Source organism: Passer domesticus, chromosome 20, assembly GCF_036417665.1.
Source record: "Passer domesticus isolate bPasDom1 chromosome 20, bPasDom1.hap1, whole genome shotgun sequence".
NCBI lineage: Eukaryota > Metazoa > Chordata > Aves > Passeriformes > Passeridae > Passer > Passer domesticus.
This window is the reverse complement of record NC_087493.1, coordinates 7,415,310-7,442,660: the sequence shown is the minus strand read 5'-3', so window position 1 is coordinate 7,442,660 and position 27,351 is coordinate 7,415,310. Positions and strand designations below refer to the sequence as shown.

Here is a 27,351-nt window from a genome sequence, read left to right as displayed (position 1 = left end):
ACAGCCCACCTTGGAAACAGCTGAGCAGACCACCAGTCCTTTTGAGGCAATAACTGTGGAGAGAAGATGGTGCTGGAGCATAAGAAAATATTTTAGCAAGTTACCTAATCATCTCTGCTATGTGCAAAATGATCCTGTCTCATCCTGTTTCCCACCAAAGCCCATATATTACCCCACTCTTCTGCTCTGTCATCCTGGGTTGGAACAGGTGGCAGTGGGAATTTCCCTCTCCCAAAAGGGCTGCTCTGTGCAAGGCAAGAGGAAAGGTTTATGGTTTTATGGTGATAATCACACTATAAAACTGTGCCTCTTTCTGCTATGCATCTTTCCATTTTTGGAGAAATGTAGGTTGGACTAGGTTTGAGTTACAGAATTTATTTTCCTGTTGAGAAAGGCAAATTTGCCTTGCTGCAGCCTTTGTTTCTAGAACAACTAGAGCCTGTGTAAAAACATTTAGGAGGTATTTTGACAGGAACCAGTGTATCCCACAGGTCTTGTCAGCATTAAATCTGGGAGTGGAGAGCCATTTGAGAGACCACTCCTGGGAATAAATAGCTGGTTTCCAAGGTATTTTCCTCTTTCTTCCAGGAATTATTGCAGGTTCTCCTGTTCCCCCTGAGATCATGAGGACAGTTATCACCAAGATGCACATGCCAGAGCTCGTGGTGAGTTGTGGTGGCTGTGACCAGACCTGCAAGGGGTGTTTGTCATGGTGGGACACCAAGTTTGGGTGCCTCTGGACCACAGTGGTACCTGGGGTCCTGCTGGGATCAGGCTGAAGAGGGAAGGCTCAGAGGAGCTGGAAGGCAGAAGTGGGGGTTCTGCCTGGTTGCTGCTGAGGTGTCTGGGGAGGAAGCTTTGGAAGAAGACAAGGCATCACATTCAATGTCATGAAGAGAAATTCTGCTGCTCCTTTCAAAACTTTTACTGACATTCAGCTGTACACACTGCCAGGATTATGGTGGCAGAGGCAGTGCTGGTTCATGGTGGTGCAGGTGGATGCTTGCATTCCTCTTGGTGCAGATCTGTCAAGCTTCTTTCCCCATCCTGGGTTTCCTGGGGATGTAAAACCTCATTGTGTGGTTTTTGTCGTGTCTGAGTGGGGTGGTGGGAGTGGTGCCATCCAGGTGTGCTGGGCCACGTGTCCTGCTGCTCCAGCACACTCCCAGCAGCCTGGGGCTGTGCAGGAGCCACCAGCATGTGCTGCATGAGGGGGCCAGGCCACCATGGAGGGGCTCAGTGACCCTCCAGGTGGCACATTTCCTAGGCCTGTCCTGCCATCTGCATGTGAATGGCTGAGCCAGAGAAGGACTGCTTTGTTGTGCCCTGAAGGAGATTAATTTGGTACCATGCTGCTTCCCAGGGCTGAGGAAGCAGCCAGTAGTGATGGGTAAACATGTGGGTCTGGGAGTCAGATTGGGCTGTGGCTGTTGGCAGACCCCGAGTGCACCAGCAGGGTTTCACAGGGACAGCTCTGTGCTCTGCCACACACCAGGGGAATCCAGGGCATCATGGAGCTGTCTTGGGTGCAGCCAGGTTTTTTTAATCCTGGATATGATGCTCGTAATGCCGAGCTGGAAACACTGGGGTTGGTGCTGCTGCTTGAGCTCTGTCAGGTGACAGCTACCTATTTTTACAGTAAACTTGAGTTTGGCCTCACAAAATATTTTCAAGCATTACTGTGAGAGCCCAGGACTCATTAGGTGTCACATGTTCCTGTTTTGTAGCAAGAGAAATAATAAAACCCTCCCAAACAGTTGCTCTGCCCATGGGATAAAGAGGATTAAGTCTATATTTGTGCCACTGGTCTCATGTTACTCCTGATCCCTCCAGCCCTCAGACAGACACACAGAGACTTGTTGATTTCATCTTTGCAGCAAGAGCTTTATACAGAAGATGTACATAAGAAAATATACAATTTGATTTCTATATAGGAGGCAGAGGAGTTTTCACCCTCTTAAAGGTAATTTACACTGTTACAGAGGAATAAATAGACATATATTTATATAACTCTTCAGGATTAAAAAACGTAGTTGGATTGCAACTGTGGCATTGAAATAGCTGTGATAATAAACCATAGTCATCCTGGTATCCTGCTAGATCCTCTGGAATATGGGTAGGAAGGAGAGGAGGGCTGCCTGAGCCAACTGCACCATGCACACCTTCTCCTCTTGGACATCTTGGTGACCCCACAGAGTGGGAGGGAAATCCAATCTTCAGGTGGCTCCAGTTTTGGAGGTTCCCAAATCCCTTAAAGGATTTCTGGCCAATTTTGGGAGATTGCTGCCTCAGGGCCACTGGCTCTTGGCCACTGCTTCACCTGTCCCCTCAGCCCTGGCCTGCAGGGATCCCCTCTGTGGGAAGGCAGGGGAGTCTCTTGCCATGGGTTGAGACCCATTTTCCTTTTCCATCAGCTGGGGGGAGGGATGCTCCTACCCTCCCTCTCCTCTGGAGTGGGAGAGACAGCAACCAGCTGGCTGATCAGGTGTGTGGGGTATGTTTCTCCTGGGAAAGATGACTGTGTTTTACAGGCAGGATCTAGCTTGGCTTGTCTTAGTATGGTCATGCATAGTTTAGTTCTTAAAAAGGCCTCTTTTAAAATACGTAGATGTCGGAAAAGATTGAGAAGGTGGATTCCATCCTTGTGATCAGCAGAGAAGCAGGGGTTCAGAGGAGGCTGCAGGTGTTCATATATATCAGAATGTCTCCTGACAGGGAGCAGAAGCTGAAGGAAGGACTCAGAAGTCAGTAGTTTTCTGATGGTTGGAGTGACCAGTCACCAGGACGGGCCATACTGGAGCCTGCTAGCACTAAAAAAGAGAGAAGGCCACACCTTTAAGGGGATTTTTCCAGCAGAGCAGCAAACTTGTAACATTTGTCTATTATTAAATCAATAGATGAAGCCCATAATTGAAAGTGAAGAGTTTGGAGTCAAGGAGCTGTTACAGCTTCCCACAGCAGAAGAAATGGGTTAGTTCTATCTCTGAGCTACTCTGCCAACTCTCTGTGTAACTCCTGGTGATCTTACCCAAAGTGCTGATGGTCAAGGAACACCTTCTAGGCAAAGGAAGGAAACCCAGAGTGAAATTTTCCAGAGTAGTGGGCTATTTTGATGCCCTGATTCTGAAAATCCAGGGCAGGAGTAGTCTTAGAAACTACCAAGCAGCTTTTCATCTTAAATGTAGCCAGTGACCCAAGTCAGTCCTCATACCTGACCCCTGTATATCTGACAGCTCTCAAGAGGTGCATGATGAAATCAGAGGCACTTTCATAAAATTCATGCTCACCACACTGGGGTGGGTTTGTGTACCTGGATTTGGGCACTGACACCTGAAGGCACTGAGCTTTGTCTTCTGCAAGGCTGGAATAATTGCTGTTTCATTAGCATTTGTAAACCTGTTTAAGGGAGCTGGATGGAAAGTGCTGCAGAAAAAAACCCAGGTGTTTTTGTCATGGTTTTCTTACTCTCACCATGGAGGAGTGAACTGGTATTGAGTTCAGGCAGGGAAAGAAGATTAAGAAGGGTCAGACCTGTAAATAAACTATGTTTAAGTGGTTTAGAAAACTGAAGTTTTTCCGTGCTTAGAGCAGAACTTTTCCTGCACTTTATGGAATGACTGGTATTTCCATCTCTAATCCATAAAACCCTCTGGCACTAGAAGAGAAACAACCACTTTAGAAAGGCACAGAGCAGCTGGCATAATCCCTGACATTTTGGTCATGAATTTCCTTTCTCCACCCTGATGTGCATATCCTTAGTGAAGTGGGGATCAAAAGGCCATACCGTGGCACAATGCCCACCTCTTTTCATATAATGCAGTGCAGGATCACTGCACTTTCCTTGACAAATGAGCAAAGCTCCCTTCCCCAAGAGCTTACAAACTTCAGGCTCATCCAGAGTCCTCTGGAATATGTACAAACTCCAGACCTATTTCTGGGATGGGAAAAAGTAAAATGCTTGGGGTGGAGTGATGACAGTTGTGGCTTTTTTGCTCCTCTGCAGGCTGAACTTAATAGCCCTGGTAGTTTCCAGCTGTGGAAGGTGTCTGTGTGATCAGTTTTCACAGTTGGTGTTTGCCTTGGTAGCTGTCAGCAAAAGTTCCTTGCTGGAGGGGAAGGCAGCCTGGTCTCTGAATCACCTCCTGGCTCAGGACACCTCACCCAAAGAATATTTGCTGTCTAGAACCTCCCTCCACTGGGATGCTCATTTGAAGGCACCAACCACTGTTTTTAAATACCTGACTGTCTTGGAGGGAATGGTAGTTGTGGGAAGAGAAGTGCTGGATCAAGAGCTGCTCCTTGTGGAAGATATCTACTTTCCTATGGGCTGGGCAGTCTGGGGCAAGACTTGCCAGCAGTGCCCTGTCCTGGATTTCACACCAGACCTGGAGGAGCTTTACAGGGCAAAGGGCTGAGCATCTCCAGTTGGTTAGAAAAATAAAGCTTCTGTGGTCCCAGCTCGGGGTAGGAGTTGGCTAAATCCACCCTTGTTTTGATATATACTGTTTATCCCTTTTGCATAAGAATTACATCTTGACTCGATATGGGGCTTTGGTGTTGGGTGCATGTCACCATAGTGCCTGAAGCATGACTGAGGCTTAAACCCTGTTACAGTGTAGGGCTTTTGGTTTTTTTCCTAATGCACAGTGGTTGCTGCAAAAAGAGATTACATTTTTTTCCCATGTTGCAACAGAAGGTCTGAAGATTTCAAAATTATTCTGTGTGTATTTTCAGAATCCTTACTCCTCTATTTCATATTTATTTACATGCTTTGCCCTTAATTTCTGCCCCAGGCCTGTCTTTAGCCCTGTGGTTTTTTTCCACAGAGCTGACTCCATCCCTGATGCTAGAGGCAGGTTCTGTGCTCTGGAGAGAGCAGAGCTGACTCCATCAGGTTCTGTGCTCTGGAGAGAGCAGAGCTTACTCCATCCCTGATGCTAGAGGCAGGTTCTGTGCTCTGGAGAGAGCAGAGCTGACTCCATCAGGTTCTGTGCTCTGGAGAGAGCAGAGCTTACTCCATCCCTGATGCTAGAGGCAGGTTCTGTGCTCTGGAGAGAGCAGAGCTGACTCCATCCCTGATGCTACAGGCAGGTTCTCTGCTCTGGAGAGAGCAGAGCTGACTCCATCCCTGATGTTCAGGCAGGTTCTGTGCTCTGGAGAGAGCAGAGCTTACTCCATCCCTGATGCTACAGGCAGGTTCTGTGCTCTGGAGAGAGCAGAGCTGACTCCATCCCTGATGCTACAGGCAGGTTCTGTGCTCTGGAGAGAGCAGAGCTGGCTCCATCAGGTTCTGTGCTCTGGAGAGAGCAGAGCTGTCTCCATCCCTGACGTTCAGGCAGGTTCTCAGCTCTGGGAGCTCATGGAGCCAGGAATGGTACAGCTCTGAGCAGAGATGGATGAGCTGCTGTAAGCCAAACCCTGGTGGCATTTAAGACTGATGCCACCAAAGGTTCTGGGGCTTCAGTTGTGACTAAAAGAGAACCACCTTACGTGTTTAATGGCGGCTGCCCTTCCTGGACCTCTTGGTGGGCAGCTTGCAGGAGCGCAGGGCTGGCGTGTCCCTGATGGGCTGGCCCCGGTGCTGCGCCGGCGTGGAGCAGCTGTCCTCAGCACGGGTGCGGTTGCCTTTCAGCCACCTGTGGCACAGGGAGGGAGGAAGAGAGGAACTCAAACCGTGGAGACAGAGGGCAGGGTGGGGAGGGAGCTGCCGGGTGTGGCAGCAGTGCCCTGGCACAGCCCGGGCAGCCCCCAGGGAGTGGCGGTGCCGTACTTGCGCAGAGGTGCCAGCTGGCAGTTGCAGTGCCAGGGGTTTCTGGAGATGGTCAGCGTCTCCATTTTGTCGAAGGGGAAGTTGCGTGGCAGCTGGGTGAGGCGGTTGTTCTCCACGTGGGCCGTTTTCAGCACGGTCACGCCGGCAAACGCGTTGTCTGCAAACTGAAGCACAGAGGTTTCTGGTGGGGAACGGGGCCTTGGGAATGGGGACTCCAAACCTGGCAGCCTCCATTCCAGACTCTGAGCAGCAGAAGAACAAGGCACTGGGACTGCTGCCTAGAGAAGTTGTGGGTGTGCTGTCCCTGGAAGTGTGCAAGGCCAGGTTGGACAGGGCTTGGAGCAACCTGGTGTCCTTGCCCGTGTCAGGGGGGTTTGGAAAGGGATGATCTGATTAAAGATCATCCCTTCCAAAGATAGCCTTCCAATCCAGGCTATTCTGTCTTTCTATGGAGCATGGAGAGAGCAGAGAAGAAGCTGTGGACAGGGAGCTGGCTTGCTGGATGCCCTCTACCCTTGAGAGGCAGCAGGCTGGTGGGCTCGTGGTTGATGGAGTTTCCTACAGGGAGAGCTACATCCCAAATCCATGTGGGGTTGCCTTTGCAGCCACATCCCTACATACATTGAAGTCTGGCAACCCTTTTTATTTTTTGAGCCAAAATTCTCCATTCTAAATGAAGACATATTCTGGTATATTCCTTTCTAAGGCTGGAAACCCTCCCAAGCCCTGTTGCCTTGCCTGGAGCGACTGAAAGAGGAGTGTTTGTGGCCTCTGAAGGGGCTGTAGACTTTGGCAGTGCCTGGGGGCTCTGAGTGGAAATTTACACTTGGCATTTGAGCAATGTAGAAATACAGGCAGGTTTCCAGCCCTCAGCCTCCTCCATTTTTTCTCATTTCCAGTGGGTTTTTTTGCAAGGGATGCTGTAAAATTTGTGCTTTCTTGGTTGACAGGGAGGCTTTAAGGTAGAGCCTCCCTTAAGAAAGCTGTCAAAAAGCAAGAGAGGCTGTAGACCTGACTCTGCAGCCCTCTCCTCTCTTCCCTGAGGCCTCGTCCCTGATGTTCTTCAGCCCATGGTTACTCAGGTTGGAAAGCTGTTGAAAGCAAACCTCTCAACAGAAACTTCCATGGCAGTGATGGATTGGGGAGGGCTCCCTGACAAAGCACAAAGCCTTCTTGGCTATGACAAACCATTTCTCCCCCCTCTCAAAGTGGGGGGAAAGCTGTCTCTAAAGGTTGGAGAGTACACTCACTAAATCTTCCCAAAGCCCCAGGACCTGTGCTCCCATTTCTGAGAAGAACCTTGCACTTCTCATGGACCATCAGGATGTGTCCATGCTCCCTAAGCTGAAAAGCCTGACAGGGGAAATGCACTATTTTAAGCTGTGAACTTTTGTCATCTTCCAAATTAAGCATTGCTGGATGGGATTAGAGCTCAGCTGGGAGACTCCCAGATCCTTGTAGCTGCTGGACAGTCAGCATTGCTGGTCCTCTCCTTCCAAAACTTGGCTGCCCTCAGGAGGCTGGGCTGTGCTGATGGTGGGGCTGCTCTGAGGGATGCTGGCACGCTGTGCAGAGGGGCGGGAGGGCTGGACAGTGGTGTTACTGTCTCAGCTGCTCATTCCTCTCCCAGCCCCATGAGAAGAGTTCACATCTGCTGCTAACAGCCACAGAGCCGCCTGCCAGACCGTGTGCTTGGGAAGAAAAGGGTGATTTTCATCCCTTATTTAGGTGGAGGATTACTGCTGTTAAGTTATTTTACACTGGATACACAGACAGGGGTGCCTGTCTCACGCTGAGGTACAAGGAGGGTCCTGGCCTGTGCAACACAGCCCTGTGTGGGTCTGTGATGCTGGGGAGAAATGGGAGCTCTGTGCTGGAGCCTGAGCTCCAGCTTTTGCTCAGGCTCTTCCTTTTGCTCAGATGTAATTCAGGCTGGAGTAGAATTGCATGGGTTTATGTTTGATCAGCTCAGAAGTCTCACAGCCATGCAGGGATGAGCTAAGGACAGCATGTTTGTGAAGGAGAAAGGGCTGCAGGGAAGTCTGGCAGCACTCAGAGCATTTGGTGGTGATTTCCTGGATCACACAGCCTCTGTGATTAGATGTCTCTTAGCAGTGCAAAGTTCACACGTGGGCTGTTTGGGTATGAGACCTTTGAGGATTCAAAGGAAAAATGAGCTGGAAACTCTGTATTTGCAAGCCCTAAAGCTGCAGAAGCCACCCATATTAGTGCTCAGCCCATAAACTGATGTCCTGTTGGGCTGCTGGGGAGGAAAGGAGGCACTGGCTGCACAAGAGCCTTTTAAGTTCCTATCACGGGTGGTCACTGTAAAAAAAAAAAATTCTAGCCAGCCTTTTTGCTGACTAGAATTGTCAACCATTGCTTCTTGGTCAAACCAAGGATGCTTGCTTCCCTGGAACACCCCAAAATCTAATTTCTCCAACATGTAACTTGGAACTCTGATATCTCTAGCTGGTACAACATTATGCTGCAATACTTGACTGAAAGTGCCTCAGAACTGGGTCTACAGAAGTGCTGTCACAGAATATCTAAGGTCTTGCCTAGTAAGGTCAATGGATCCTTTTCAAGTGTTAAGTTTGCTTAGTTCCATACTGGAGAGGTTAATGCTCAGAGTGGACATGAGCTTAAATGCTGAAGTTATTACTGACCTGGTTTAGTTAGTGTTGTTCTGCACCTGAACAAGCTGTAATTCCAGTTTTTGAGCTCTTTGGAATTCTATCTCCCTTTGAAAACTCTGTTTTTGTGCCTTTCTTGTAGCTGTCAATGTGATCTGCTCATCATTGTGAGATTGTCTGAGTTCTGAAGAAATTCTCTTTTTCATCACATCTTCCTGCATGTGGTGGGTGTTGCTTTGCTGTGCAGGCCCAGCCTGGCTCACCTGGATTCTCTTGGGGCTTCCTGGCAAGGCATCATCCCAGGGAGAACTGCTCTGTTCTGTTCTGCCTGCAGCTCTCTCTCTTTCCAGCCCTGGGGATTCACCCAGGACATCTGGCTGCATCAGGATGCTGTGCTGGGTTCTGCAGCCTGGCTTCTCAAAGGCCCTAACACAAGTGATTCCCTGAGTGTGGTACTCCTGCCTGTGGATCCTGCTTTCTCATAGAAAAAGGAGGGGGTTGTTTTGCCCTTCAGAATACCTGAATGTCCCTCCTCCCCTCCAGGGGGAACAGGGCTCCTTTGTAAGATGCTGCGAGAGTTCCTTTTGGGAGAGCATCAATAAACAAACCTCTCTTTGTAACGTGTCAGGTTGGGAGGCAGTGGGGAGGTGAAGGTCTGTACCCCTACCTGTCTGCAGGGCTGGGGTAAGGAACCAGGGCTGTTCACAGCCCCTCCAAGGAGTCTCCCTCTCCTGACCCACAGCAGGGATCTGAGCAAAGGAGGCAGAGCAGTTCAGCTCTGCAAGGTGGAAGTGCCCTCCACTATGAGGGACATGCTCATCTCTCATCCCTCACCTTGGTTGTGTGAGTATGGAAGGTTCCTAATTGTCCTGGAGCATCCCAGATACCTTTCTCAGTGTCCAGTCTCACTTCCAGCTTGGGAGTGAATGCACTGCCTTGCATCCATCCAGAGGGCTTAATCAGCTCCAGATAGTTTTGTTTTGCATAAATAACTCAACAGAGGGGAGGGGTGTGCTCTCTCATCCCTCTCTTGAGCCATGTCAGGGTGTAGTCAGTGCCTTGCTGCCTGCAGAGCCTACAGACCTGCATCTCCCCTCTCCTGTGTAAGGGAGGGTCAGAAAACCAAGGGCTTTGTAAAGGGGAAGAAAAGCAAGCCCCATGTTTCTGATCTGGAGCAAGTGGAAGGAGAAGGGACTCACCTTCTTCAGTTTCATGTTGTCCAGGTGGAGTGTCTGCAGGTATCGCCCGAAGGACTGGAAGGCATTGTCAGGGATGACCTCAATTGGGTTGTGAGAAAGTTTCAGTTCCTCCAGCACTCTCAGCTTACTCATTGCATTCACAGGGTAGCTGCTCAGCTGGTTCTTGTCCAGGTGGAGGACAGCAAGGTTTTCTACATCCTCCATGGCCCCAGGTAGGAGGTTGGTGAGGGAGTTGTCGGAGAGGAAGAGCCAGCGCAGATCTTTAGCCCCACTGAAGACCCCTGGTTTCAGCTCCTGAATTTTATTGCTGCCCAAGTGCAGGATGAAGAGGTTGACAAGAGGGGAGAGGAGCCCTTTGGATAGGTCTGGGATCTTGTTCTTGTCCAGGTACAGGTAGGTGAGATCAGAGAGATCATCAAAGGCTCCTGGCTTTATGACACTGATCTGGTTGTCGGTGAGATAGAGGTACACCAGGCTCTTGAGCCCCCGGAAGGCTCCGCTGGAGATCTCCTTGATCCGAGAGCTCTGGAGGTGCAGGGACACCAGCTTTTTCATGTCACGGAAGCCGTTGGTCGGCAGCACAGGGAAGTTGTTCCTCTGCAGGTTGAGAAGCCGTGTCTGCTCAGGCACTTTGGGGATCTTCTTCAGCCCCACGTTGTCACAGATGACGTGCTGCAGGTCTCCGCCGTGGCAGTGGCAGCTGGGGGGACAAGCCTGCATGGTGGAGACGAGACATGCCAGCAGGCTGAGGACACTGAGGAGGAAGCCTGACCCATTCATGGTCAGATCTGGAATTAAGTGTGGTGGGAAGAGAAGCGGGAGGAGGAGAGCGACGGGTGGGAGAGAGAGAGAGAGAGAGTAACCGGGTTTGCAGCATACTGAACACAGCCCTATTTATAATGTTATTAAAAAGCAAAATCCCTTCCCACAAACCACAGGCAGCAGCCAGTTGGAAACAACTGGCTTTGGGAACTTACTGTGAGCTTAACCCCTTGGCACCAGGCAGAGGAGTGTCCACGGCCCTGCCTGGCCCTGCTGCTGAGCGATGTGCAGAAGTAGTTCTCATCTCTGGAGGAAAATGGGAGGCAAATACTCGGGAAGAACCAATGCAGACCTGTGGAGAACCTCCCTGGTGCCTGCTGAGCAGGGCCCAGATTCATCTGCAGTGGGGAAAACAGCCTGCTTTGGTTGAACAGCATAGCAGGGAGCACTGCTGAGCTGCACAGCCACCTCTGCTGGAGCTGCCAGCAGATCCTGAGGTTCTGTTTAGCCTCAGCTGGTTTGGGGAGAAGCACCTAGTCTTGTTCTCACAGAGGAATGTTCCTGGTGGGAGGGTGGGGTGTCTTTTTTCACTGATTCAAGAGGAGTTTGCCTAAACAGGGGTTGGAGAAAGTGGGAGTACAATGGGGTCACACTGAAGGCCAACAGTGCAGCAGTTGCTGTTGCAATGCAAAATTTTGGTTGACCACTTCCAGATCTAGGCTGCATTGAAGAGCTGGCCAAGAAAGGGAGTGCAAAGACAGTCTTAATTTCTAGTGTGTCTTTTCTTATGAACAGTTGAGGATAATATGGTCATGGCCAGGATACCTGGTGCCTTCCAACAAGGGGTGGGGCAGCATCAGAGCCTGCAGGGAAGTGGTGGGACACGGGCTGGTGGGTATGAAATGCCAGGCAGTGGTGTGGAGATAGGAGGCAGAGCTGTGGAAAGGGAAAAGCATTGGCATTGGTAAAGGGATGGAGGGGTAGAAAAACAAAAGAATCACTGCTGGAGCTGGGAGTGGCATCTGCCTTGGCTCCTGTCTTAGGGTAGCAGTGGCAAAAGTGAATTAACACCACAAGGGATGTCCCCTGCTCTCCCAATAAAGAAGGCTAAAGCAAAGCAGTTAAAAGCCCCAGCGCCTGCTCCTGTGAGTGTGAAGAGAGAGATCCAGGGGTTGCAGGGTGGGGTTTGGAATTGGAACATTTTGAACTGATTTCCAGCCAGTTCCTGGCTGCAGCAAACAGCTGAGAGCTGAGCATATAACTGTGAGCTTGTTGAGATTGCTGCTCCTGAGGCTGGCTGCAGAGCCCTCGTGGAGCCTGTGCAGAGGCGAGACGGGCTCAAGAAAGGGAGGAAATCCAAGGGCTGACTTAGGACACAGACTGGCTTATTCACTGAGATTTCTGGGTTTTTCCATTGTTGCAGTGAGGAATCTGCTGGCGCCGCCGAGCGTGCTCTGGACCGTGTTATGCAAATGGCCTGGCAGCCCTGCTCTGGTCAGCAGCTGTCAGTCTGAGCTGTGTTTGCACTGCAGGACTAATTTGGGGGAGAAAATAGGCTTCTGGGGTGAGAATGTGGTTCTGGTGAGCCTGTGGCCAAAGGATGATGTAATGTGGGACCGTGGTGCAAACCAGGCCATCTCAGGCTTTCAGTGTTTGTCAGCCCTGAGATGTGATGCTGTGGAGCAGCTCACCTCAGCACCAAGAGCTTCTCACCTCTGGAGAGATGCTCTGACCTTGGGAGCTCCCTGCTTCTGCTGGAGGGACCTCCTGGTTACTGTGGGATTTAAAACTTTGATCAAAACAATGATATTTTGGCTTGTGCCTGGTTCAGAAGGCACCACCATGGTCATGCATGTGCTTTTCTCTCTGGAGAAGCTCTTTGAGTGCTTTGGTCAGGATCTTTGAGACAGAGAAGCAAGAGATGGACAGAACCTTCTGTGTTTTCCTTCTTTGCCTCTTCAGTTTGCTGTTCCATGATTCTGATAGTGCTCCTGAGTGTGCTCTGCTCATAAAGCTCAGGCAGGGAGCTGGGGGAATGATTGGAAAAAAAAAAGAATTACCTTTAAAGCATCATTTTCTATCTACTAATTGATTTTATTTTCTCTCTCTGAGCAGGTTCAGCCACTTTAATTTTCACTGTAATCATTTGATTAACAATTCCTGCAGTTATATTATTCTGTGCAAGGGCAACTGGTGGGTGATATTTAAAACCCTGCCTGTTCTGCTGGACAATGAATCTGGGGACTGAATCTGTGCTCCTTCACTGAGAGTCTGGTACTTGGGTTTCCCATCTCCTTGGGAAAAAAAAAGTCATCTAACAGTTTACTGCTTCTGCAGAGATTTTGGGCAGTGGGGTCAGGTTGGAGCAGAAAGCTGGTGAGGGCCTTGCACACCCCATCCATAAATACATCCTACCCATATGTATTTCTGGAACAAGACCCTTTTCAAAGATTAAACTGCTCAAGCCTCAAACCTCTTTCTCTTCCTCTCACTTTCTTCCAGCCTTTTTCTGTTTGCTGGCTGAAACTGCAGATCTGGGGGGACAGAGGCCCTCTCTCCCTGCAGGGATGTGTGTGCTGTGGCTGTGGACACCAGTGAAGTGTGTCTTCCTTGTGAAAATGCTGAGATATTGGTGCCACGATGCTGGTGTGAGGTGAAAAGCTATCCCTGCCAGTCCTGATCCTGCTTAGGTGGATGCCAGGTTGTTATTGGTGCCACAGTGGGGTGGCAGGAGGGAAAAGGTGTCTGCTCCTCAGATCCATTTCTCCAGACTCAAATGGTGAATAAAAGGAAGTTATTTCCTTTAGTATTTTTTGATTTCCATGCCTCGGCAGGCACATTCCTGTGGTGGGAGCTGTTTGGCATCTGCCACAGCTGGCACCTCTCCCCTGGCTCCAGGCTGTTTGTGTTTTGAGCTGCTCACTGGACGGCTCTGCTCATCCCACCCCGGGCTTTGCAGCCCTCAGCTGGCCAGCAAATGTCCAGCCACACTCAAAATCCTGCCTGGGTGCCACTCGTGGGTGGTTTGCAGTCTGCAGGTGACAATGGAGCAGTGTTGGTGTCCCTGTGCTCTCTCAGGGGGAGCCCAGTCCTGGCCAGCTCCTACCTCACACATCCCCTGGGACCTGCACTGCAAGGGCATTGCAGAAGAGGCAGGATTATCCTGCCACCTCCCTTTCTTAATTGATTAACAGTTCTGCAAACATTCCTGGTGATTTGCAGGTGCTGGACTCCCCTCCTCTCCTTCCTAGAGGCGTTGTGGGCTAAGCAAATAAATACAGTTTTTGAAGCAGTATAAACACAGATTTGGGGTGTTTCTTTGATGTTGCAGGTCTGGCCTGGTTTGATACAATACTGGAGATAGTATTTTCCACGTTTAATCTTTATTTTTTTAAGTATGAACAGTTCTGGCATATCATGGCTCCATAATTAAAATTGCTCTTTTAAGCCTGATTCTGTAGCTTTTAGGGGCTCCAGATCTGGTTTCCTGTGACAGTGCAGACTTGCAATCACCTTCTTGGGGTGACACCAGTGTAGCTGGCCTTGGGGTGCAGCCCTCCTTGTTTTGGCTGAAGGTGGGGCTCAGGCAGCATCTGGGGGTGTCCTGGAGCATCCCAGGAGCTGAGCCCCTGGCACAGGGTGCTGGGTTGGGAGTAGGGTGGGAGAAGGTGCAAGTTCAGCAGTGTCCCCTGGGTTTGTCCCAAGGGCAGAGTACACTCCAGGCAGTGTTTGAGGAGCTGTGGTGGGTGGGAAAAGGAGAGTCCCAGAGGCTTTCCTGGGTTCCCCTCTCTTCCAGGCAGCTTCTGTCCCAGCAGTAGCATCCGGGGCTCTGAGTTCAGGCCTGAACTGCCATTTTTATTTTAAATTCTTGAAGAGTCCCAATCACTGCAGTGTGAGGGCTGCTTGTTGAGATGGAGGAGGTGATGGTGGGTCTACCTCCTTCCTTCTGATGGTTTTCTTCCACTGCAGCATGGCCTCCACCCATTGATCTGTTGCCAGTTTGGCTCCCCATTGATGTCCACCCACCCTTCCCTTCTGCCGATTCCAGCAGCTGCTGGATGAAGCTCTTGGCCTCTCCTGTGAAGCTCACCCAGCCCTTCCAGCCTCTCCCAGCCCTGCTGTGTCCACCCTGCGAGGCACCAGATGCTCCCTAGCATCCCACTGCTCTGGCCAGGGCTCTTGTCCTGGTTTGCAGAGCCTTCTTCCTGTGTGGAGCACCACTGATCCATGCAAGACTTCTGACTTTCCCAAGTGTTCCCCAAACATTAGTCCCCTCTGTTCTGAAAATGGAAAATGGGCTCCGTGTGGTGACAACATTTCTGCTTGTCCTTGGCCTCCCCATCCCACCCCACCTTGTTTTGGGTAGGACCTGATGAGTAGGTGGTTTCTGTAGCTGTGGAAATGGGCTGTGGAAACATTTAAAATGTGTCATGGAAGCAACAAGATTCTGGATTTCCAGCCATGCGTTTGGTCAGAGCTGAGCTCTCCAAATCCATAGGGATGTTGTCTTTGCTCCTAGATTTTTCCTGAGTTTTCTTGTCCAATAGCATCCCCAAAACAGTGGTTTTCTACCTTCACGTGACACTCTGTACATTTCCTCTCACTTTTTCATGTTAATTTTCCCAAATGCCTTGGCATCAGCACTAGGGAGGATGGAGTTAATTGCACAGCAAAGACCTTTTATCACACTGTGGCTAAACCAGTAACTGCCCATGCCTTTGCTGGTTGCCACTGGGCAGCACTTCTGCACTGCTGGCAGGAAGGGGAAAACACTTCCAAGCCTCAAAGCTTCTGCTTGGCCTGGAGAGAAGAGAGGCAGCTTTAACTCAAGGGCACGAGGAGCAGCTTGTCCTCACTGGCAATAACAGGAGATTCACTGCCAGGGCAGACTCAGCCTGGGCACTCTGGGTTGTCCTTTTGGTCTCCTCCTGAGGCAAAGCCATTGCGTGCCACTGCACAAAGAAGGTGCTTTGGGCACCTGATATTTCTGGGATCTCTGTTAAGCCTCATCCAAACTGGGACTGTTTGGTAGCTCTCTTGATGGAGAGAGATGTCAACAGGGTTTGAGACAGGCTACCCTTGGAGATTTGTCCTGCAAGGCTTGTTTGTTTGTGTCCTGATGTTTTTGACACAAAGATGGTACTGTTGCTGGGGAAGGAAATGAGATCTCAGTGTGACACAGCTGGATGTGATCAGAGGTGGGGTTTTTTTGCAGCAAAGTTGACCTGAAGGTTCAGGAATATTCCAATACAATTTGGGATAGTGGGATATCTCTAAAGCAAGGAAACAAACGCGTGTCCCCAGGGGACAGAAAAGTTTAGGGTGATCTTGGCAGTGAGCATCTGAGTGAGGGAAGGTTCTTGCTCAGTTGAGAATGATTTGGAGCTGGCTGTGATGGGAGGGGATGGGGTTGACTCAGGTGGAGCTATCCAAGACAGACACACTCAGCACAGGTTTAGGGATAATTAGATACATCCTGAATGTTACACTGAGAGGGGTTCAAAGGCCCTCTTAGGGGTCCCTGAACACATCTCTAGGGTTGACAGTCTGCTTTCTGTTGTTCATGATGCCCTCTTTGAAGTCTGAAAATCTCTATTATTTCACGGTCAGTTTGCTGGGTTTTTTCCAAGGCCAGTATTGTCTCCAGCAAAGCTCAACTTCTGTAGCAAAGCTCAACTTCTGTAGGCTTTAGTTTGGCAGTTCAAGCCCTGCCATCATCATCCTCCAGCGTGGCACAACCGGAGGGTGGTGACGAGGAGGATGGAGACACTCCCTGAGCAGTGCTCAGGTCCAGGGTGGGGTGTCCTCCCAGGAGCTCATGCCTTCCTGCAGCCCTGACCTTCTGCTCCAGTATAACCCACTTGGGGTACTGGTGGTTAAAACCCCAGCCTTTTCATTGCAGCCTTTCAGCAGCAGTTGAGTGTGGAGGACACTGGGTGTTTTTATTGCTGTTGAATGCCAGGGAAAATCAAGGAGCAGAGGGCTGATGTGGCTTCTTCCAAGTTATGCAGTAAATAAGCAGCACAGTTGGGAAAAACCCAGGGTTTTTAGAGTCCCCACAGTCTCCACCAGATCAGCCTGCCTCCCAAATGTTTACTAAAGAGACTGGAGTCTGATTGTTTTTACTTTATTTTTAATTTTTAGACGCTTCCCTCTTCAGGCTGTTTTGCCTGTTCCACAGTGACCAGTATTTGAACAGCACTAGCAGGAAATGTTTGAGAAATGTGCTTTAAAAAACACAGTTCTGCTCAGATGTTCTTTTTATTCCTGGTTTATACAGAGGCTTGGGATTCACAAAGAATGAGTCTCTTGTTGGTAGGAGCAAGTTAGGCAGCAGTTTGTTTTGGAGCTGTCTTTGTCATCACTGAGGGCAGGACTGATCTGGGTGTTGGGTGGTCACTTGTGGTCCTACAGTAAAAAAAGGCTTTGCAGTCAATTATATTTTGTATTCTTGTAGCTTCTCTTGAAGCCAAGGGCCCAAGCTGGAATCTTTGTTTCTGGAAAGCTCTGCTTTGACACCACATACAGCTCCAGTGGAAATTATGGAGCTGATGCTGAAATTATTGGGTGAGGTTTTCTGGACTGAATTACGCCAGATGACAAGGCTGAAAGATGTTAAGTGTCCCTTTGGGTCGTGAAGGCTAGGAATCTTCATGGATATCTCCAAGTTTAAATTGGTGTGTGGAGTTTTGTGGAAGTGTTGTTTCATCTCCTTCTCACAGTGGACACGTTGGATGGTCCACGTGTCAGATAAGGGTTGGGAAGGCAGCTGTGCTGGCACAAGCGTTTGCTCCATCCCCTGCCTCCATCCCAGGAGCTGTGGATAACCTTCCTAAGAGGGAGATAACGTCTTGCAAAGATCTGGAACAACATCCTACAGAGTGGTGTGCTGGTGCAGGCAGGGGAAGGCAGTAGGGGAAGGCATTAATTGGGAGGCAGATGAGGGGCTGGAGGTTCAGACCTTGTGTTGCCCTCTGAACCAGCTGGGAAGCCCACTTCTGAGAGTGTGAGGGTGTTTATGGGGACAAGCCACAGGCCAAGGCATCAATAGCTGGTGTTTGGGGTATAGGGCACAGTGCTAGGCATCTGGAGGAGCCTGGTGAACCACAGCACTCCCAGCATCATCCTGCCAGGGAGCTGCCTGCTCCTGCATCCAATTAAACTGCTGGAGCAACCCGGAGAGGCAGCAAGGATTGACTCAGGGCTTGGCTGGGATCCTGGGACCAGCACTGCAATTCATCCAGCAGAGTGAAACAAAAAAACAAAGGCACTGGGATTTTTAATAAGTGTTTAAGGTCTCGGATTTGGGTCTGGTCAGTCATTTGATCCAGCCACAGGACTTGTATTAGTGGGTGGGAGAGAAATCCAGTCTGAGCATGAGATGCTGTGGGTTTGCACCCAGCTGGGAAGTTGTCCTTGTGTCTGGGAGCAGAAGCCTATTCACAGTTGCTCCTTGGGGGCTGCCAGGCTCCAAGCAGAGCAGTTTGCACCAGATGGTCCCTGCAGCATCCTGGAGAAGGTCTCCTCCAGATTCCTGGATAAGAGCAGGCTCCAGGCTGGATTCATGCTGACCCTGGTGCAGTCAACAAAGAGCATCAGCCGCTGTGACAGACTGTGCCCAACGTGAGATCCTGCAGCAGCTCAAGCAGGGGAAAGTGACAAGTGCTCCAGTGTTATTACACACTGTTGTACCCCATACCACTGTTGTGTTCAGCTCGTTCCCAATATTTTCATCCTTGTTCACATGCTTCATCACAGTCTTTTGCAAAGCTCCACGTTAATTTGTGGCACAGGGCCTGAGCACCATGACCATGTAGGCACACCTGGGCATTTACTCTGAAGGAACTGACCAGATCTAGGTGCCAGGGCAGTTTGGGGCTCAGAGCTGCTCACTTGCCAGTCTAGAACTGCAGGAGAATTGAGGAAATACTTCCCACATCAGCCCTTTCACAGCCATGCTCTCCCAGCCAAGCAGCCACAGGTGACATTACTGGGATGACATTACTCTGGGTGGGTCAGAGACACCAGAGCAGTGCACCAGTAGCTCCCACTGCTGAAACACAGCTCCCAAGAGCTGGAGTGTAGCAGCAATCCCAGCCATGGTGCTGTTGGTGCAGCTCAGAGCTGCCTGGGGCACCTCCTGTGCAGCTCCTGCTGGCTCAGCGTGGCCACTGAGCTGGGCATAAAGCACTGGAATTTTCCTCTGAGGAGAAGTGACCTTCAGCTGAGGTGGCTCAGAGCCTGCCATGGGGATTAGCTGTGAGGGAGGTTTAACAGCAAGAAGCTTTTGTCCTGCTGTGAGGCTTTGGGTCTGTAAGGGCAGCTGTGCCAAGTGTTGAGCAGCCTCGTGATGCCCTTACAAAGATTACAGGGGCTGATGTCTGCAAAAGGATCTGCAGCAAGCAGCCGTGCTGCAGGACACACTGTCTCCCACAGAAGTGTGCTGCTAGCTCCAGGGTTTTTCCAAAATGATGTCCTGTGTTCCCTGAGTTGTTAGAGCTGCAAGGTGAACTCAGTGCCTTGGCTGAAAGGGCACCAAGGCAAAGTCAGTGTCTGGTAGAGATGGTACAGGACAGGGCTTGGAGAAGGAAGGGTTGAAAAAGAGGGTGGCAAACCCTGGAGTCCTCCAAGAATAGCAGTTTGGCTGTCAAAAGTACGTGACATCCCAAGTGTTGTGGGTGATGGGGTCGGGAGTACTGTGAGGGAGGTGAAGAGGGCCATGGCAGGCAGGTCAGTGATGCCTTAACTCCTGTTTCTCCAAGACTCTGGCAGAAGGGTCTGGAGGGCCCCATCCATAGCCAGCAGAGCAGGACTTCCTGTCACCTGCGTGGCTTGGGAGAACATCCTCCTCACACCCACTCTGCCCTGCAGTCATGACCAGCTTTGTCTTTCCTGTGCCCGAAGCTGTGTGGTCCCCTTTCCCCCTGAGACACATTTCCTCTCCTTGTTTGCAGGTTGCCTATGGGACCACAGAAAACAGCCCTGTCACCTTCATGGGGTTCCCCAATGACAGCATCGACCAGAAAACTGAGACAGTGGGATACATCATTCCCCACACTGAGGTGACCATGACCTTTCCCGTGTGCTCCAGGTGCTCTGCCAGCAGCAGACCTCACTCCATCCTCCCTGTCTGGTGCTGATGCCCAGCTAAACCCTTCTTCTCTTCCAGGCAAAAATTGTGGATCCAGAAACAGGGCAGTCTGTGCCTCTGAACACTCCTGGGGAGCTTCAGATCCGTGGCTACTGTGTCATGCTGGGCTACTGGAACGACCCTGTCAAGACAAGTGAAGTGATCACTGCTGAGAGGTGGTACAAGACAGGGTGAGCCTGAGAACTTCTCCCAGATGGTCCCACAGGGTGGCACTGGATGGGGATGCATGGGTGTGTGTAGGAGTGCTTGGCTGGGATTTCCAAAGTAGAGAAAACTGTCCCAGTTTATCCCTCTGATCTGTCTGTGACACTTCAGAACTGCTTTTAGCACAGAGCCCTTGGTGCTGAGTGTCCCTGGAGAGGGGATTGTCACTGGCCACTTGTGCATGGAGGGATTGTGGGGTACAGGGCAGGGCCAGCCACTGCCTCTCCCCTAAACCCTGGAACTTGTGTGGATGTTGCCAGTTTCTGTAACAGGAGCTCTTTGATCTCCTCCATGTGCTCAGGTGGCATCTCAGCCATTGTCCTCTGATACCACCCTGGCTGGGTGGGAGCATCAGCCATTCTCCACCCAGCTGGGACAGGACTAGAAGGGTGTTGTCATTGCAGGGACATCGGGATCCTGAACGAGCATGGCTACTGTAAAATTATAGGGCGTTGCAAGGACATGATTATTCGGGGAGGAGAAAACATCTATCCAGCAGAACTTGAGCAGTTCCTCCACACCCATCCCAAGGTTGAGGAGGTCCAGGTGAGTGGGAGGAGGTGGGGTGGGTGAGAATCTGTTTCTGGGAATCCTGTACATAAAGCTTCTGGGATTGCTGCTTGGAACCTGGTTGTCTTTCCCTGTTTTGAGCATCAAATTCCATGTAATATTGGTAGGCAAGGAGGAGGGAGAGGCTTATGGGATGGAAGGAGCATGGGGCATACGGATTGTGGCAACCCCCTCGTGTTCCAGCTGCATATCTGCAAAGTGCTTGTCATTCTTCAGTTTTAAACTGCCTGTCCACTTTCAATACTCCCTCTGAAATTCTTACTCAGAAAGCAGTCTGGAAGGTCAGGTTTTACTGATAATTGCTCAACTCTGACATCCAGGAGGACTCTTCCAACAAGCAAGCCCCTGGAGATGAGGAGTGAGACTTAGTTTCACTCCTCTGCAAGACAGCAAAGATTTCCAGGACTGAGCAGCTGCTCCCTGTCTGCTGGGATTGTTCTCCTTCAGGTTTTGTGCCAGACAAGTTTCCCTGTAAATAAACTGCTTATTTAGTCAGAGTTCTGCCTGTGCCAGGCGATCATGTCTCTTTGGAACACTCCCAGTGCAGATGGGTTGCAAACCAGCCCTGTTTATGTGGTTTCTAGGGCTTTATGTCACTGCTCTGGACTCAAAAGGATCAACGTGTCTCTAGCAGTTGGAGATAGTGGTTCAAGGCAGGGAATGACAGTAGGATTCTTGTGGAATAGTGGGAGCAAACTTTGGAGAGAGCTCAGGCTTGGGAAGCCCATTTCCTGGTGTCACAGGCAGAGGCCCACTAAGATCTGTGATTATAGGGGTTTTAAATAATCCTTTAATTCAACCTCATCCCTCCCCTGCCATTCCATCTGGAGATCCTGAAGCACTCGTGGCAGCCTACCAAGTCTCCTTGTTGTTTGTGAAACCTCTTGCCCCATTTTTTGGAAGCAGAGGGATGATGACAGGTCCATGCTGGATCCACAACGCTCCAGCACCCTGTGGTGTGGGGTCAGGAAACACACCATGGGCCAGCACACAGACCCTGGGGGAGGCCAGGGGCATCCCCAAGGGTCACACTGTCTGTCCTGAGCAGGTGGTTGGTGTGAAGGATTCAAAGATGGGAGAAGAGATCTGTGCCTGCATCCGACTGCGGGCTGGGCAGGACTGCACCAAGGAAGAGATTAAAGCTTTCTGCAAAGGGAAGGTGGGTTCCCAGTCCTCAGTTCCCTTCCTGATCAGTACACCCAGTGGCTGCTGGGGTTTAGAGCACTGGGGGACCCAGCCCTGGCAGTGCCAGGCTGTTCCTTTCAGGTGGTGTAGCCCGTTTTTCTCTTCCCAGATCTCTCATTTCAAGATCCCACGTTATGTTGTGTTTGTGAGCCAGTACCCACTCACTGTCTCAGGCAAGGTAAGAGGGGGCTGGGGCAGGGCAGGAGCCCTGGCATTCTGTCCCAGCTCTTCTCTGAGTCTCTCTCCCTGCTCTCTTCCCTCTATTCCAGATTCAGAAATACAAGTTGAAGGAGCAGATGGAGAAGCACTTGCAGCTCTGAGATTGGGAAGGCAGAGCAAAAAGCAGGATAAATCAGCCCCATCTCAGTCAGCTCCGAGTCTGGTTTTCACCTGTGCCTTGGGCTACGCAGTGGAGACTTTCCCTGCCTGACATCAGGCTGATGGCACTTCTAGTCAATAAAACAAAGCGCCTTTCTTTTCCAGTTGGGTTTGTTTCTTTGCCAACAGAAATACTGTGGTGTGAGGAAGGGATGCTTATTTCTGGAATTTCGTTCAGTTCCTGAAAGACCTTATGAAGGTTTAAAAGTGTTGTGTGTCTCTGAGCAGCTTGGCTGCAGCCATTTCACAGGAGCTGAACATGTGCTGGTGGGTATTTCACTGACACTCTTTAAGTCCAAATGCCATGGCCTGGCTTCCCAGGATAGGTGATGCCTTTTCTCCTTGGATATTGTGAGACTCCTGGGTCATTTAAGAGCAACTGAACTTGAAATGAGGGGCAGGGGTTTCAGAGAATGAGACTTTGCATTGGGGCTCTCTAAAACTAGCTGGAAAAGCTCACTCTGTTCCCACACCTCCCCCAAGTGTTTCCCCAAAAAAAAAAAAACTTCTCCAAGGTAGACATGGCTTTGTTTATTTTGTTGTTTTGGACAAGACAGAGAGTAAGGTTGTTGCAGAAATACCAAAATTCCTGTCCCATTGGCAGAGTGTACCTGGGACAGCATTTTACGGGAGTTATTTGGTACCTCCCAACCATGAAACACTCCTGTGAGAAGAGCGATGGCAGAGCTCCTCTTTGCCACCAGAAGTGTCCCACCCCAGCTGGAAAGCAGATAATGTTGGTGCCAACCCTTGGTGACCTCCTGCTGCCTCCCTCCTGCTTCTTTTGCGAGCAGAGCCGAGGCTGGGCCCCCTCCATGCTGCAGCTTCCTCCAGTGGGTGGAGGGCAGTGGTGAGAAAGAAGAAGTCAGCGAGGTCTCGATCCTTCATCTCACAGCTGGGCTGTGGGCTCTACCCATGGAAGCAGACGTCAGGGCCTTGTCCCCTGTACACGTCTGCACTGTGAAAGACAAAAACAAGGATGGTTTGTGTCAGACTCCTTCTGTACACTGTCTTTCCAGCAAGTTCCTCTCCTGTTGTGCTGAAACCAACCCACACTGCTCGTGGGGTTGGTTTCAGCACCAATCCATCCACATTTCGCTCAGGTCTCCTCCCTTCCCTGGTTACCCCTGTCACCTTCCTTCCTGAGGGAAGAACTGTTACCTGTGTTGCAGCAGCTGCAGCCAGGGACCTTGGGGACAAAGAGGGCCTCTGTGACTGATGTCTAGGGAAGGACTGTTTACCTTCTTTTGCTTCCCAGGTGCAGGACAGGCCTGCAGTGAGTGGAGCTTCTCCCCTCCCTGATCAGTACTTCCACCCTTGGCACAACCCATGCCCTGCCCACAGGTGCCCCATGTACTCACTGTAGACGGGGGGCAGTGGATAAGAAATGACAGTGCCACCAGCCCTGGCTGGCGAGGACAAACAAAGAAAGCCAGTGGGTCCTGGTCACAGCCAGCACAGGGGAACAGTCCCTGCCACCCCACTCCTGCTCCTGTTCTGGGAGCATCCATGGGCATGAGCTCTGGTCCCAGGGAAGCCTTTCCTACCATCCCATGCCTTCCCCAGAGCACATCCAGCCCTCGCCAGCCAGGACACCTTCCGCAGTACCCTCTGCCCCTTCCCAGCCCCTGGAACGATGCACCCCGGCTGTAAATACTCACGGGAGAGGCAGAGCTGGCCATTTTGTCTGCCAGTGCGGTCTCGGTGTGTGCAGCGCTCCAGGCTCGCTCTATGGCTTCTGCCCTGCCCGTGCCTGAGTTCCACTCTTATAGTGCTCGCTGCCTGCTCGGAATCCCCCCGGAGAGGGAAGGTTACATCACGGGTGGTTTACACCGAACTACGCATTTCTGGCCTGGGAACGGGAACCTGCAGTCCCAGCCTTTGTCATGGGCATTTCAGAGTTCTATTAATAGTCACGAGGCTCGTCAGCTGCGGCTTCGCACGACCCTGAGTGGCGACAAGCATCCTTCCTCCGCCGAAACTCCGGAAAACCCTTCCCGGCCGCGAGGAGCAGCCGGGGAAGGATGCGGGGGCAGGTCCCAAAAACCTCATTCGGACAGGGCGTCTGAGGAGGACAGCGGGCGAGGACACCGCGGGAGGACACCGGCCATGGCATCCCCAGCAGCGGGAGGGCACACTGACTCCCGCATTCCCAGCTCCGAGGGAGCACTGACCGCAGCACCGGCATCATTCACAGCGATCACCCCGCACCCAGCCCCGCCGGGAGGGCAGGACCTTGTCCGCGATCCCTCCCCCGGTCCCTCCCCCGGCCCGGCCCCGCTCGGTGCCGCCGGGGCCATGGCGGCGGCGCGGGGCTGGCCGCGGGGGCTGGCGGCTGTGGCCGGGGCACTGCCCGGCGCGGCACCGGGAGCGGCCCCCGAAACGGCCGCCACAGCCGCGCTCTACGTGCACGTGAGCGGGGACACGGGGGGACCCCGGGCTGTGTGTGTGTGTGTGTGTGTGTGCGGGGAGTCACGGGTGGGCACACGTGGGGACACACGGGGCTCCTGGGGCGTGTACACCTCGAGGGGCACGGGGTTGGCACAGGCGGAAGGTGGATGTGGCTCCTTGGGGCTCGCAGACACGTGGGTGCATGTGGAACCCCCGGGCTTGCACACATTGCAGGGAGCCCAGCTTTGAACATGTGGGGCTAGAACTGAGGGGTCCCCGAGCCCATGAGGGTCACACCTGTGGGGCGCGTGGGGCGCACTGAGGTCCATGCACTGGGCTGGGGGTGTTCCCCTCAAAACTGAGCGGCTGGGGGTGAGGGCATGGGCATCCTGGGGCATGTACACTGCGAGGGGCACGAGGCTGGCACAGGCGGAAGGTGGATGTGGCTCTTTGGGGCTCGCAGACACGTGGGTGCATGTGGGACCCTGGGGCTTGCACACATCGTGGGGAGCCCAGCTTTGAACATGTCATGGGGCTAGAGCTGAGGGGTCCCGAGCCGTGCTAGAACTGAGGGGTCCCCGAGCCCATGAGGGTCACACCTGTGAGGCGTGTGGGGCGCACTGAGGTCCATGCACTGGGCTGGGGGTGTTTCCCTCAAAACTGAGCGGCTGGGGGCGAGGGCATGGTCCCCACACTGCCCCTGCCCACAGTGGCCCTACTGCCGCAAGCGCTGCTCCTACTGCAGCTTCAACACGTACGTGGTGCCGGCCGTGGACGAGGCGGCCGTGCGCGCCTGCCTGGTGCGGGAGGCGCAGACCCTGCTCCGCCTCAGCCAGGTGCACAGGTGGGTGTTCGGGGTGGGCTCATGGGCAGCGCTGGGCCCTTCCGTGCCCACCCGCAGCTTCCCCACCCTCTGCCCTGCAGCGTCACCTCCGTCTTCTTCGGCGGGGGCACCCCCAGCCTGGCCAGCCCCGGCACTGTGGCGGCGGTGTTGGAGGCTGTGGCGAGGGCTGCCCACCTTCCTGCTGGTGCCGAGGTCACGCTGGAGGCCAACCCCAGCTCCGCCAGCGCTTCTCGCCTTGCCGGCTTCAGGGCAGCCGGGGTCAACCGCCTCTCCATCGGCGTCCAGGTGAGAGGGGCTGTCCCCTCCGCAGCCGCCGCAGCCCCCCGTCACCCCAGTGTCACCGTGCTCCCTCCGCAGTCGCTGGATGACACCGAGCTGAGGATGCTGGGCCGGGAGCACACGGCGGCAGAGGCACGGAAGGCTGTGGAAGCAGCTCGGGGGCTCTTCCCTGGCCGAACCTCCATCGACCTCCTGTTTGGGCTGCCGGGACAGAGCGGGGACGCCTGGGCCCAGCGGCTGGAGGCGGCCCTGAGGCTCTGTGACGACCACATCTCGCTGTACCAGCTGACGCTGGAGCGGGGCACGGCGCTGGCAGCCCGGGTCAGGGACGGGGCCCTGCCCGCACCCCCCCAGGATCTGCTGGCTGACATGTACCACACTGCCCGGAATGTGCTGGAGGCCACCGGCTTCCGCCACTATGAGGTCTCCAATTTTGCACGGAAGGTGGGACGCCCCCCATGCTATGTTCTGCTGGTCCCCCAGCAGGCTCAGCCGCTCCCCTCACACCAGGACTCTCCCCCAGGGCGCCCTGAGCACCCACAACCTCTCATACTGGCGGGCTGAGCAGTACATCGGTGTGGGGCCAGGTGAGGGGGTGACGGGGGCCAGTGTGGGGGGGAATGTGTGGCCACGTGCCCTGTGATCTCTGTTGTCCCCTACCTGGCTGCTGCAGGGGCACACGGGCGCTTTGTGCTGCGGGGCGAGGGCGGCTGTCACCGGGAAGCCCGTGTGCAGACCCTGGAGCCTGTCGCCTGGATGCGGGAGGTGCAGAGCCAGGGACACGGCACCAGGAGTCGGGTGGTGCTGAGCCCGCTGGAGCAGTGAGTGCTGGGGTCCCCCCCGTGCCCCCTCCCTGTCTGTGCTGCCCCACAGCTCTGTGTGTCCCCACAGGCTGGAGGAGCTGCTCACCCTGGGACTGCGCACGGATGAAGGCGTCACGCACGAGGTGAGGAGCCACCCCACATCGACCCAGTGCTAATCATGGAATGGTTTGGATTGGGTGGCACCTTAAAGCCCATCTCCTTCCACCTCCTGCCGTGGGCAGGGACACCTTCCACTAGAGCAGGTTGCTCTGAGCCCTGTCAAACCTGGCCTTGAACATTTCTGGGATGTGGCATCCACAGCTTCTCCGGGCAACCTGTGTCAGGGCCTCACCACCCTCACAGCAGAATTTCTTCCCAAATCTGCCCTTTCCATCCATCCCTTTTCCTGTCACTCCATTCCCTTCTCCAAAGCTCTCCTGCAGCCCCTTTGGGTACTGGGATGTGGATTCCCCATCACTAATATCCTTCTCTTGCCCCGTGCACGCAGCGCTGGGGGCACTTCTCCCCCCAGCTCAGCCTGCAGGCCGTGTTCGGGGAGCCGGGGGAGGCTCGGGCACTGCAGCAGCAGGGCTGGCTCGTCCTGGACAGCGGGTGAGCCGCGGGGAGCCGTGGCAGGGCCGGGGGGCTCCCTGGGGCGCCGGGTCTCACCATCGCCTCTCTCGCAGCGGCCTGCGGTGCAGCTGGGCCGGCCTGGCCGTGCTGGACTCGCTGCTGCCCGACCTGCTCTGCCAGCTGCAGCGGGCACTGGGCACTGCCCAGGGCACACCCAGGGGCACCCCGGCGAAGGAGCGAGCCTTGGCGGGGGCGCGAGGGCTCCAGGCAGCCACAACGGATAATAATGGACAATAAACCACAGGAGCAGCGTGCTGGCAGTGTGCTGGGCCACTGGCGCTGGCCGTGCTGGACTCGCTGCTGCCCAACCTGCTCCGCCAGCTGCAGCGGGCACTGGGCACTGCCCAGGGGCATCCCAGCGAAGGAGCGAGCCTTGGCGGGGGCGCGAGGGCTGCGAGCGGCCACAACGGATAATAATGGATAATAATGGACAATAAACCACAGGAGCAGCATGCTGGCAGTGTGTTGGGGCAGGGGCGCTGGCCGGCGGGAGGGGTTACTGCACGGTAGGCCCCTGTAGCGCGGTGTTCCGGGGGTGTCCTGAGG

The 27,351-nt window shown here is 53.1% G+C and overlaps 3 protein-coding genes across 4 annotated transcripts in view; 2 read left to right on the top strand and 1 right to left on the bottom strand.

Moving 5' to 3' along the window:
• Positions 1–21,959, top strand: part of ACSF2 (acyl-CoA synthetase family member 2) — a 36,928-nt gene extending 14,969 nt beyond the window's left edge. For both annotated transcript variants that reach the window (XM_064395770.1, XM_064395769.1), the window contains exons 10-16: positions 589–665; positions 19,322–19,429; positions 19,537–19,688; positions 20,127–20,268; positions 21,341–21,451; positions 21,587–21,655; positions 21,747–21,959. In XM_064395770.1, the coding sequence (XP_064251840.1) occupies positions 589–665; positions 19,322–19,429; positions 19,537–19,688; positions 20,127–20,268; positions 21,341–21,451; positions 21,587–21,655; positions 21,747–21,797 (710 nt within the window). In that variant the 3' untranslated portion in view covers positions 21,798–21,959. The remainder of the gene's footprint in view (positions 1–588; positions 666–19,321; positions 19,430–19,536; positions 19,689–20,126; positions 20,269–21,340; positions 21,452–21,586; positions 21,656–21,746) is intronic.
• Positions 1,864–10,466, bottom strand: CHAD (chondroadherin). Its single transcript, XM_064395772.1, has 4 exons — positions 9,606–10,466; positions 5,771–5,934; positions 5,491–5,636; positions 1,864–2,810 (listed from the first exon to the last, which is right to left on the bottom strand). The coding sequence occupies exons 1-3, from the start codon at positions 10,383–10,385 to the stop codon at positions 5,495–5,497; spliced, it is 1,086 nt and encodes a 361-aa protein (XP_064251842.1). The 5' UTR covers positions 10,386–10,466; the 3' UTR covers positions 1,864–2,810; positions 5,491–5,494.
• Positions 21,960–23,964: 2,005 nt separating the features above from the next.
• Positions 23,965–27,052, top strand: RSAD1 (radical S-adenosyl methionine domain containing 1). Its single transcript, XM_064395771.1, has 9 exons — positions 23,965–24,267; positions 24,957–25,090; positions 25,171–25,375; positions 25,448–25,813; positions 25,893–25,956; positions 26,043–26,190; positions 26,261–26,315; positions 26,681–26,784; positions 26,859–27,052. Exons 1-9 carry the CDS (start codon positions 23,965–23,967, stop codon positions 27,040–27,042), a joined length of 1,563 nt encoding a protein of 520 aa, XP_064251841.1. The 3' UTR covers positions 27,043–27,052.
• Positions 27,053–27,351: the final 299 nt, after the last annotated feature.

What these genes read in the sequence shown, in the direction of transcription:
- CHAD (XM_064395772.1), bottom strand. Translation starts at nt 10,385, where the DNA reads ATGAATGGGTCAGGCTTCCTCCTCAGTGTCCTCAGCCTGCTGGCATGT. An exon ending in ACAACATGAAACTGAAGAAG is followed by an intron (nt 5,935 to 9,605) that starts GTGAGTCCCTTC and finishes TCTGTGCTTCAG; the next exon opens with TTTGCAGACAACGCGTTTGC. An exon ending in CAGCTGGCACCTCTGCGCAA is followed by an intron (nt 5,637 to 5,770) that starts GTACGGCACCGC and finishes CCTGTGCCACAG; the next exon opens with GTGGCTGAAAGGCAACCGCA.
- RSAD1 (XM_064395771.1), top strand. Translation starts at nt 23,965, where the DNA reads ATGGCATCCCCAGCAGCGGGAGGGCACACTGACTCCCGCATTCCCAGC. An exon ending in GCCTCTCCATCGGCGTCCAG is followed by an intron (nt 25,376 to 25,447) that starts GTGAGAGGGGCT and finishes CTCCCTCCGCAG; the next exon opens with TCGCTGGATGACACCGAGCT. An exon ending in ATGAAGGCGTCACGCACGAG is followed by an intron (nt 26,316 to 26,680) that starts GTGAGGAGCCAC and finishes CCGTGCACGCAG; the next exon opens with CGCTGGGGGCACTTCTCCCC.